The sequence below is a fragment of the Zophobas morio genome, unplaced genomic scaffold, assembly GCF_036711695.1.
Source record: "Zophobas morio isolate AGI-343-1 ecotype UQ-CSIRO unplaced genomic scaffold, CSIRO_AGI_Zmor_V1 ptg000002l, whole genome shotgun sequence".
NCBI lineage: Eukaryota > Metazoa > Arthropoda > Insecta > Coleoptera > Tenebrionidae > Zophobas > Zophobas morio.
In genome coordinates this window covers 7844956-7855379 of record NW_026972107.1, presented here as the reverse complement: position 1 = coordinate 7855379, position 10424 = coordinate 7844956, and the positions used below count along the sequence as shown (strand labels likewise).

The window sequence follows — 10424 nt, the reverse complement described above, 5'->3', positions numbered from 1 at the left end:
AAATTGATTTTGGCGAACATGCCCTCTAAGAAAAAAAAAAGGGTGGGCGGGCGGGGCTAGCAGCTGCAAAGCACTTTCAAACAGGGATGCCTAGAACCTTAAGACTGTTTTAAATTTTTCAAAAAATATACGTTTTTATTCTTTTGTTTTCTATTTCACAAAATATTTCCATCATAATTCAACACAATTTTAGTTTGTTTCTTTACGCTTTATGTGCCTTTCCAAAATATAATAATATTAAACATTAATTTATGTATAAAAAAAAAACGAGTTGTTTAAACGAATCCAAGGTACCAACCATTTAGTCTAAAAGTCACGTCCTGAAATTATAGATGTTCTACCATTCATTCATTTTTTATTACACAACTACACGGTGCAGAGTACTGCAATATTTTACATTATTTATTTGTGTGCTTGGTTTAAACAATGGTTTTAGTTTGTGTTTTTTTAGATGCTTATTTTTTAATTTGGGCTATAGGCAACCCACAATACTGTTGTAAACTGATTTTTTTACCTATTTCCTGAAATTTAATAAATCAACTAAAATTTTAGCGGAGCTCGTTGCTACAGACTCCTCTACAAACAACTAGTTTTTAAAACCATTAATTCTGCTATTACATTTCGAAATTTAAATTGTAATTGGGATTTGGTGACCCAATTATAAATGTCAAAATGACAGTGCAAGTTAACGATTGCTAATTATTCCTAATTAACTTGAACTTACTTGAAATTTTAGGTGAACTTACACCTTATATGCCTCACTTTAGTTATCTTTTTCTTTTATTTATAACATTAGAAACTGTATGATTCAGCCACTAGAGTAACTTTGAATTTGCAAATTTATGGCGGGTAAATTAAAAATGAAACTTCCAGTGTTAATTTTTCAAATAATCAAGTTATTTAATTTATTTAAACTATCACATCTTTATAAAAGGACCTAAAACTAATAAGTTTAACAATTTTTTTCGTACATAACAATGTGTATTCAAAAAATATATGCTAAGGTTGGTAGCCCTAGTCACCTGTCAAGTGTCAACTGTTAAATGTCATTCCACCACCAATTTTTTTTGTATTTTATTTTTTTACCGTTGAAAACCAAATTCGGCATAATAAAATGGATAACGTATGCCGAACCTGTCTCCGGGTCCCCACTAACTTAACCCCCCTGTATGTCAATTCGACCTTGATCAGCAAAATCGAAACAATCGCCTCCATTCAGGTAAATTTCAATTTCGTTCAAACAAGCCCATTAAATTGAGCTTACAGGTAATAAAGGACGACAACTACCCTTCCAACATATGCCAGGAGTGCATAACAAACGTAAACATTTTATATAACTTTCGCAGAGTGATAATTAACAGCGACAAAGAACTGCAAGAACGTGCAGCCACCTTAGAGCGCTTGAAAAAGAGCAGTCCTCAAAAAGCCGCGGAAACTAGCAAAACACCAATCGTTAAAAAGGAGCATTTTGATCCACTTTATGTTGAAATGGCTCCACTGGACCCAAGTAGCGAATCTTCAAGCCAGACTCAAGATGAGCAAGAATGTGAAACTGATGTGAAAGAAAGCGTGAAAAAAGCGATGGCAGACATGAAAAGGTGCAAATGCAATATATGTGATAAAACTTTTCCTTCGAGGTTCAAATTGTATAGTCATAAAAGGACAGAACATGTGGCGCCTGGTGTGTGTAATGTTTGTGGCATGGTGGTTAGGTCAGATAATTTGAAAAGACATATTCAGCTGCATTTAGCGCAGCCTGTTGAATGTAAAGATTGTGGGAAGATTTTTAAGAATTCAGAATCGTTGAGGGGGCACATGTTGATTCACAAGGGGGTTATTTATACATGTGAGATTTGTGGCAGGATGTGTAAAGTAAAGTCTGAGTATAAGAGGCATATGAAGAGTCATGTAGGTTGGTGGGGTTGATTTTGGTAAGTTCTGGGTTTCAGTTTTTGTTTTTCCAGATCCGGAGATTGGTAAAGTCATGTGTACGCTGTGTGGTAAGAGAGTTAGAGATATGAAAAAGCATATGCACAGTCATACAGGAGAGAGGCCTTATTCGTGTGTTTATTGTATGAAAGGGTTCACCAGTACTTACTCACTCAAAGTACACACAAGGCAACATACCAATGAGAAGCCCTACATTTGTGAATACTGTCCCATGGCTTTTCCACAGAAAGTGTCGCTTCTTACACATATAAGATCCAAACATACTTCGTAGTTTTAATTTTTTACGTGATTAATAAAAGACTTATGTACACCTATAGTTTTTACATTATCACAAAGTTAATGAAAATTAAGTTTGTAAGCAAACCAACTAATACAACCCTAATAAAAAAAATATATATAAATAACAATTATATTGGTTTGTAGAGAAGCGTGGTGACGTATTTTTTGCGATACCTATGGGTGGCACTGAGCACCATAACACCGTCTTTGATGGATAAGGCATACAAGTGGTTCAGCATCACATGGTTAGGTTCTGGCAGAAGCGTAGGTTCACACTGCAAAAAACAACAATCAAAACAACCAAACCACAACCCCAATCAATTTACCGAAAGCGGTGTGTCCTTGTTCAAAATGACTTGCAATAAATGCGGAGGTAGAATCGGGGGCCCCGTGACCTTCTCCCACGGTTTATTCGCTGGTATCTCCTGCGAGAACTCCTTCTGACTCGGATCTGCGTTATTAACAGTCTCGCTATCCTTATCCAACGCTTGAAACACCTCAAAATCGGACTTCTTCACCGTGATCAAGTTGTTCTTAACCCCACTTTGGTCCTCCACGGTTTTGTTCCCCGGATCGTTCCTCCACTCCCCGTCCACGTAGAATTTGTATTGGTGCTCCCCCTCCGGCAGGTCAATTATCGTCACGAAGTCCCCGTGGCTCTTCACCATGGGTATGGTTTTCCACTCGTTGAATGTGCCACTGACGTAAACGTCCTTACCGCCGCCCTCCCATCGGAAGACTGTGGGGGTTTTATCACTGGTGTTGACTTTCGTCCCTTCGGACACGGTGTTGGAGCGAGGCCTTTGGTGTTCGTACTCTACCATAGCGGGGCGCGTGAAATAGGGCTCCTCGTCGTCTTGCGAACTTTGAAACACTAGTTTGTTCTCTGGTTTTTTGTCGAAGATGAAAGCCTGGCCTTCTTTTGTGGGTGATGAAGGTGCCGCCTCGCCGGGTTTTGGGCGTTCGCGGGGCGCCCCGCCACTGCCTGCGTTACCCATTTTGATGATTAAGTCAGATTTTGTGGTACATTTATTAATCAATTATTTACTATGCGTAGGGGGCTCTTGACAGCTGACGGTGACAGATTCAAGCCCAAGGCCGGAGGTGGCTAAAGCTACGGAGACTACGGACGGGATTAGAGTGCCGATAGGAGAGTAAACACCGCCAACAGGGCCGGCTCCAAAATTTTAAGACACCCAGACGCATATGAATACTTGCTGTATTTGGAAAACGTTCTTGTTCTTGATCGAAGAGAAAGTATCGAGTGGCTATCAATGTTTATGTTTTTTTCTGTCAGGCTGGCAACATTTTTAAAATTTTATTATGTCAAATCGAATTTAGTAGCTGCCATCTTCCCATTGGTTTTTACGCGCAGTCATGTCAAAATTGACAACTGTGAACTGCCAACCCAATTTGCTTCGTTGTAAATCATCATCCGGGAATTTAAACAATAAAGCCAAAATAATGAGAAAAATCAATCACTCTTGATCAGAAGGGCTCCAGCTGTCACTTATTTTTATATCATATAAATACACACGATTTTCATTAATGTTTGATATCTAGAAGGCCATGCATTTTGTTTGAAAGTTGGTACTAGTGAAAATTGTAAAATTTGACGTTTGGTGTCAAAGTCGCGCAATATGATTGGACGAATAAACCTGTAATTGACTCCTGAGGGACAACATGTGCTGTGATTTTGGAATTTTGTTGGTTACTGATACAAAAAGTTGGGCTATAAATGTTTTACTTTTCTGTTTGACACTCGACATTAGAATTTCAGGTTAAGCAATGCGCAGTACCAACTCATTTTCAAAATCCATGGCCTACTAGATACTAGATATTAATGAAAACCCGTATAAAATCGACCCACAGTGAAAAATTTGGTAGTCCACAATGTATCTATGGATTTTTAATTGTAAACCTGGCTTTTAGTAATTTATTTTGGTGACTATTCTGACATATCAAATCAAGTTGAGGCTAGCGTTTGTTAAGATTGTTTTCAAGAACGCAAAAGATTTGATTATCAGCAATTAAAGCTCCTCGTGGAGTTTTAAAAGCTGGCTGACAACCTAAGAAACGTGAAGTTACTGCAGTGTGATCATTAAGTACTGTTTCAGTTGGTGGCAATGAATTTTTCTTAAGATTGGTTGACAGTGACATTTAATTTACGTCAAAATTTGCCATTGATTAGGCAAGCATTTGAATCAGGTTTGGCAATAGCAGCACAAAATAATACTTTCAGAATTGCTAGAGCTAGAAAATCTTGGACGTCATTTCTCTGTTGTTTTGAAATTTTTGATGTAGTTTATGCTTTATTATTACTTTGTCGTTTAAAGTTTAAAAGTTTGATCACGTCACACCCAGTGTCAGCATGGCCGCAGTGTCAAAAATAACAAAACTAAAAAAAAATTAGGTAATAATACTTGAAGGTGTTTCACACTTCTTGAAAGGTAACATTAACGTCCAAGATTTTTTTGCCGCGATTGTAAAAATTTCGGGCAAATGACATTGGCATGAAAGTCATATTCTCACTGGATCTACGAGAATCTAATTTGCTCATCTTGCCCAAATTTTTTTGGAAACGACTGTATTACAGTAAATGTGAAAACATTCACTTTTATAAACATAAATGTATATAATATGTACATCTTAAGACTGATTTTGGCAAATGATATTTCCTCTAAGAAAGAAAGGCGGGTGGGCGGAGCTAGTACCTGCTAAGATAAGATTGATTTAGGCAAATGACATTCCCTGTAAGAAAATAGAGGGCGGGTGGGCGGGGCTAGCATCGGCTAAGATAAGACTGATTTTGGCAAATAAATGTCCTTCTAAAAAAATAGAGGTGAGAAAACTGACAATTTGCAAATTTAATCAACCTGTATATATATTACTAACGCGCGATCAGAAATAACTGGGTCTGTTGGCAGTACTTTTTAAACAAAAATGTGAAGTTTTCTTGCTTTTCATTTAATGTTGGCACAACGGAAGTGGTTGTATGTTGTATGACAGATATGTCAATCGTGACATGTAATAAATTCAAGTTATTGCTAAAGTAAGACCGATTTGGCAAATAAGATTCCTTCTAAGAAAACAGAGGGTGGGTGGGCGGGGCTAGTATCTGCTAAGATAAAACTGATTTTGGCAGATGACATACCCTCTAAGAAAAGAGAGGGCGGGTGGGCGGGACTACAACTTACTAAGATGAAACTGAACAATATTAAGAGTAGTCTCTGGAATGAAGAGGGGGTAGGTGGGCGGGGTTTCTGGTTGCTTATAAGACTCTTTAGAAAAAGCTAAACTCAGCTCCGCCCATCTCATCTCCCTATTTCGCTGACTGGCTTATTTTATTTACTGTAAAATGGGAATTGAATTTTTAACAAGCGATAAAATCCAAGATTTAAAACAAAGTAAAAGAACTAAAAAAGTAATTTCTTGTATAAAAATGTATTTCTTGTTTCAGAAGAAAAAAAAGAGAATGGACGGGTGGATGGGCGGGGCTAAGTTTAACTTTTCCATAATGAGTCTTTTATAAAGAGGCAACAGCCCCACTCACCCACCCCCTCTTCTTTGTAGTGACTACTCTTAATACTGTTAATTAACGATAACATTATTATATTATTAGAATCTTAGGCAAATCCATTAAACCGTTGGTGAGAAAATAAATCAGTTGTTAAACAAAGAATCTTGAAGGTATTAAGCTGTTATTAAATAAGTATACCAGACGTGAGCATCATATTTAAAAAGCAATATATCTGATGCCCCTCCCACTCGCACAAGCTCCATCTTAATAAATCATTTCATTGGTCTGGAGATGAGAGACGATGTTTACAATTACACCTCATTGGCTCTACATGAATAGTAAAACCCGTTTTCAGTGAAAACGTGTTTTCTCTAGTTAAAACTAGTTGTTACTGAATACCTTTGTTGCATCTAGAATAAACTGCTGTCATCAGTTAAAACTAGTTCTCACCAAACAAAATAGTAGTGCTATGGCAACAATGGATATTAATTTAAAGTAACTGAAATAATCAGACAAAGGAACGTAAAAAATAGCTTCAATCTTAACAGAAAACAAACATAAAACAAAAAGTAAAACGCGTTGTGTCTGGTTACGACTAGTTTTAACTGATTACCATTGAATTCTAGTTGTAACGAAGGCATTTAGTAAAAACTAGTTTTAACTAGAGAAAACGCGTTTTATTTAACTAAAAACGGGTTTTAACCTTAGATCATGTTTTAATATCAGTATATCTTATATACACAGTGGTAATAGACACGAGTTGCATATATCCATTTTTAACCTACCTACAAAAATTTCCCCAGTGTTAATGTGACTGTTGTAAGCAAAACGAAACCGCCGATTTTCTGTCTTTATTTATTGTAATGTGTAAATATGGTTTCTGGTGATATTTGTGACGTCATTGTCATTATAACTAGTTACTAGTGTCATTGCAAACTATCATTAATGTCACTCTTGTTTTCAACATCTTAGTAGACCTTTTGCAAAATCATGTTAAAATTTGTCTGTACTCACATTTAAGTTTGCAGCAATGAATCTTCACCTAGGATTTACTGGCACCAAATTTATGTGGGAAAATCAGCCCAAATGATTCATTGTTGCGAACCTAAATTTGAGTGTAAAGTCGCGGTCTTTTCTATAGAACCACTCCCTAGTGTAAATTTTCAAAATTTGTTTGGTGTAAGTGACCTTGACGGGTTTCTGGGGGAAAACATATGTGTCAAAAATTTGACAGGTTAGATGGCCCCATTGTCAATGTAGATATTTTATTTTAATAAATAGATTAACAGAACATACAGTCTGCACGGGATACAGTGCGGCATAACTGAGGGCAACCGAAACATTCGTGTTGTGCTAGTTTCGATTGCCATATCAACTACCGCTACCAACCGCGTTCGGCGTAAAGTACTAGATGACAGGGCTACCAACTTGACTTTTTATCGAGTGGTTCCGTAGAAATGACCGCTACTGTAGACTAATATTACTGTTTGATTTGTCTTTATTTTTTCAATTCATGTTTAAGAATGAGTGAAAGAGTTTAGTTTTTATCCACCAATTAGCAGCATTATCAACATTACCAAATTAAATTAAATGACCAACTAAGTAAAAAGACATTGTTACCAACCAAACTGCACCCGGACTGGATTTTTGTGACCCATATCATATATATTTTTATACTGCACACTGCACCCAACGTAATTATTGGTATGACATTGGTATTGCCAGTAACAAAGCATTCTTATATAGCAATTTAATAATTTTCTGAACATTTTTATACACATTTTTTCCGGAGCCGGCCCTGACCGCTCGCCTCATCAATACCCGCGCTAATTACTGATTACTCCGCAGTTTCGCACAATTCAATTGCTCGTCACGCATTTATCAATCCAACCCGGCTCAAACCAGTACCCAGCGTGAAGCCTTCCTTATCAAAACCTTGACAGTTGACAAGATAACTCCAAGGCCGCTGCTGTTTACGTCACCGATTGTTTATTGCCGCGTGCGCCGTGACTCTAGCCACCGCCGTCTTGGGGTTTTTCAAGGATTTCGGACGTGGCGTCTCCTGGCGTCGCGAAAAAATCCCCTACGCCTTCAATAACATCAAATCGATAGCCCAGGCTCTAGGAAGCCCCTCAAAACCAGTATTACGGTGAGTAGAGCCCCCTTCGCCATTAATCTAATCGCTGGCCGCCATTTTAGGCACGCCGGAAACAACTGCCTGTTGTTTATCATTCGTGGTGTCTGACGGCGATAATGAGGGACAACGAGCAGGAAAAGTCCCCGTCACCAGAGGCAATCGAAAAAAAGAGGCGCAGCAGAAGCAGCTCGAACAGCAGCAAGAACAGCAACAAAAGCAAACAGAGCCGCTCGACCTACTCCAAGTCGCGTTCGAGGTCCCGCAGCAGGAGTAGCGAGCCGGACGGGTACAGGCTACACATCGCGGACATAGGCGATGATGTGAGGAAGTCAGACCTGGAGAAGGTTTTTGCCCCGTTTGGGGAGCTCAAAGAGGTTAGTTCGATGATATTGATTCAAATGTGGTTAGTTTTAGAGAACCAGTCAGACCGATTAATTTTTATTCTGTACAAGTTGTTTGTTGCGAGCCTTGGATAAGTGATATCGTGTATTAAGAGGATATTTTTATAGCTGATGTAGCTTTCTACTACTTTTTTACTATTTTTTTTTTGTTCAGTGTGAGGCGCTGTAATCAACAAAATCTATAGTATGTCAGCACAGGTGGGGGTAAACACATGGAAATTGCTATAAAAAAACTAATAATAGCCAAACCTTTTTTATTGATTTTCTAATTTGATTATAACATAAAAAATAGCTTTGTCTATTTTGGTGTCATTAGGTCTGACTGCTGCCAACATAGCCGTGATTAAACCCCCAGATGGAAAAATGAAACTTTAATAGTCTGGAATGCAAACTTTTGTACAAAATTTAAGCGGGAAAATATTTTTACTTTTACTCGCACGGGTTATCGTAAAAAATATTCCTAAACGTATCTGTTACAATATTTTATAGAGCCATAAACCAGGTACGCTTTGTTGTGTTCAATAAAACTGAGCCTTATTGTAGAGTTTTTATAACGTCTACAGACTTTCGCAACTGGTGCTTTGAACGAACTGGCAACCGCAAAAAATCGGTTTAAACTGGTTCAGTGCCAACACTTCTTGTAAATTTTTCCTCGCTTCTGCGCCACTAGGTGTGGATGACCAACAGCACGCCCTGCTTCGGCTTCGCGGTCTTCAAGGACAAGAAGGCGGCGAACGCAGCCCTCAAGGCCACCGACGGGATGTAAGGGTGAGCGGGTTGTGTTTCTGTTGTTACGTTTGGGGTTGCAGGGAGGTGGCAGGCAGCAGGATACGGGTGACGCACGCCCGTCCCAGGACCAGAGGATCCGGAAGACGATTCTTTAATAGCAATATGCGGTGCTATCAGTGCGGGTATTCGGGGCACTTCTACAGGGACTGCCCGGAGTTGAACGGGGGCGGCGGAGATAAGAGGGACCGGGACCGAGACTCACGGTAAACATACACTTGTTTGATTACGGGACAAAGCATCGGGGTGCGTGTGAAGCTTGGTTTACAGGCCCGTTTCCGGATACACAGATACGGTATATCCGGGTCTGTATGAAGTGTAGGGTGTTTGAGTTTGGAGTTGAATATTGATGCACTTGGAGATGTTTTACGTGATTGGTAATTGATTTAGCAACACGGGTTGATAAGTCAGTTCGGGCTCGTGTAGCAAAATGAAACCCAACTAGCAACTGATTTTTTTAAGAAAGGCAATCTGTGTGTTTGTGCAAATTTCGCCTTAACGGGGTTGTCAGGTTGAAGATGCGGATATGTACTGGGTGATCGTCCGAGATTTTTCGGTTCGGGCCTACAAGCCGAGCCCGAGGCACCGCTTGGAGGGCGTGTGTGCAGATTGCTTTGTCTCGTGATGGCGTTTCTGTTTCCTTCGAAGTGCACCAAAACTCTTTACCTAATTGTTGTTTTGTGATTTGTCAGGCACATGGTATTAATTTATATGGTTTGGTTAAGCATATTATATGGATTTGTTTGATGGGTGTCCATATATGCCACTTGGTGACTTGGTGTGGAACTGACATAGCTTTTTGGCCCTGTATGAGTCAGAGTATGGTGCTCATTATGGTATCAATATTTTTAGTTACGATTCACGCTACGATCGGTCTAGACGCCACAGAGACAGAGACCGTGACTACTACGAGAGGGACTATGGTAGAAGACATCAAAGGTCCTCGCGGAGGTACGACGACTACCGCAGGAGCAGTCGCCGTCATCGTTACTGATGATGACTGAATACTTAAGGGGTATTTATAATGAGTAATTTTTTGGCATTTCCATTTGTGTGCGTTTTTTCAAGTAATTGGGTGTTGATGCTTTCATCGCGAGGATCATCCTATTTTTGTTTGTTTTATTTTATTTTTTTGGGTACACACCGCTAGTACCGTGTTTTGTGTATAAAACAAAGATCCTAGTTTTGTTGTAACACTTTAAGGATTTATATGTCATTTTAAAATAAAAACTACATAGGAAAAAGGCTGCGTACATACCTCCCCAGCGCTTCATCGCACACATTACCCAAAACGCGACAAACAACACTAATTCCGTGTTGAAGGTCGCGGTATCGTCTTGGTATCGTAAAC

The 10424-nt window shown here is 39.0% G+C and overlaps 3 protein-coding genes across 7 annotated transcripts; 2 read left to right on the top strand and 1 right to left on the bottom strand.

Annotated features, from left to right (window-relative positions):
* Positions 1 to 982: 982 nt before the first annotated feature.
* On the top strand, positions 983 to 2260 carry LOC135126569 (zinc finger protein 260-like). Of its 2 annotated transcripts, none has more exons than XM_064052606.1 (3): positions 983 to 1219; positions 1267 to 1908; positions 1965 to 2054. In XM_064052606.1, exons 1-3 carry the CDS (start codon positions 1115 to 1117, stop codon positions 2019 to 2021), a joined length of 804 nt encoding a protein of 267 aa, XP_063908676.1. In that variant the 5' UTR covers positions 983 to 1114; the 3' UTR covers positions 2022 to 2054. The 2 variants fall into 2 exon arrangements, with proteins under 2 accessions (XP_063908676.1, XP_063908669.1); XM_064052599.1 differs by having other exon boundaries at positions 987 to 1219; positions 1267 to 1912; positions 1965 to 2260.
* On the bottom strand, positions 2252 to 10419 carry LOC135126588 (5'-AMP-activated protein kinase subunit beta-1-like). The gene is made up of 3 exons (XM_064052617.1): positions 10332 to 10419; positions 2556 to 3214; positions 2252 to 2504 (listed from the first exon to the last, which is right to left on the bottom strand). Exons 1-3 carry the CDS (start codon positions 10354 to 10356, stop codon positions 2358 to 2360), a joined length of 831 nt encoding a protein of 276 aa, XP_063908687.1. The 5' UTR covers positions 10357 to 10419; the 3' UTR covers positions 2252 to 2357.
* Positions 7654 to 10317, top strand: LOC135126596 (uncharacterized). 4 transcript variants are annotated; one of them, XM_064052632.1, is made up of 6 exons: positions 7660 to 7898; positions 7949 to 8260; positions 8958 to 9049; positions 9097 to 9279; positions 9926 to 10088; positions 10142 to 10317. In XM_064052632.1, exons 2-5 carry the CDS (start codon positions 8003 to 8005, stop codon positions 10065 to 10067), a joined length of 675 nt encoding a protein of 224 aa, XP_063908702.1. In that variant the 5' UTR covers positions 7660 to 7898; positions 7949 to 8002; the 3' UTR covers positions 10068 to 10088; positions 10142 to 10317. The 4 variants fall into 4 exon arrangements, with proteins under 4 accessions (XP_063908720.1, XP_063908702.1, XP_063908712.1 ...); XM_064052650.1 differs by lacking the exon at positions 10142 to 10317 and having other exon boundaries at positions 7654 to 7898; positions 9766 to 10019; XM_064052642.1 differs by having other exon boundaries at positions 7660 to 7890; positions 9926 to 10317.
* Positions 10420 to 10424: the final 5 nt, after the last annotated feature.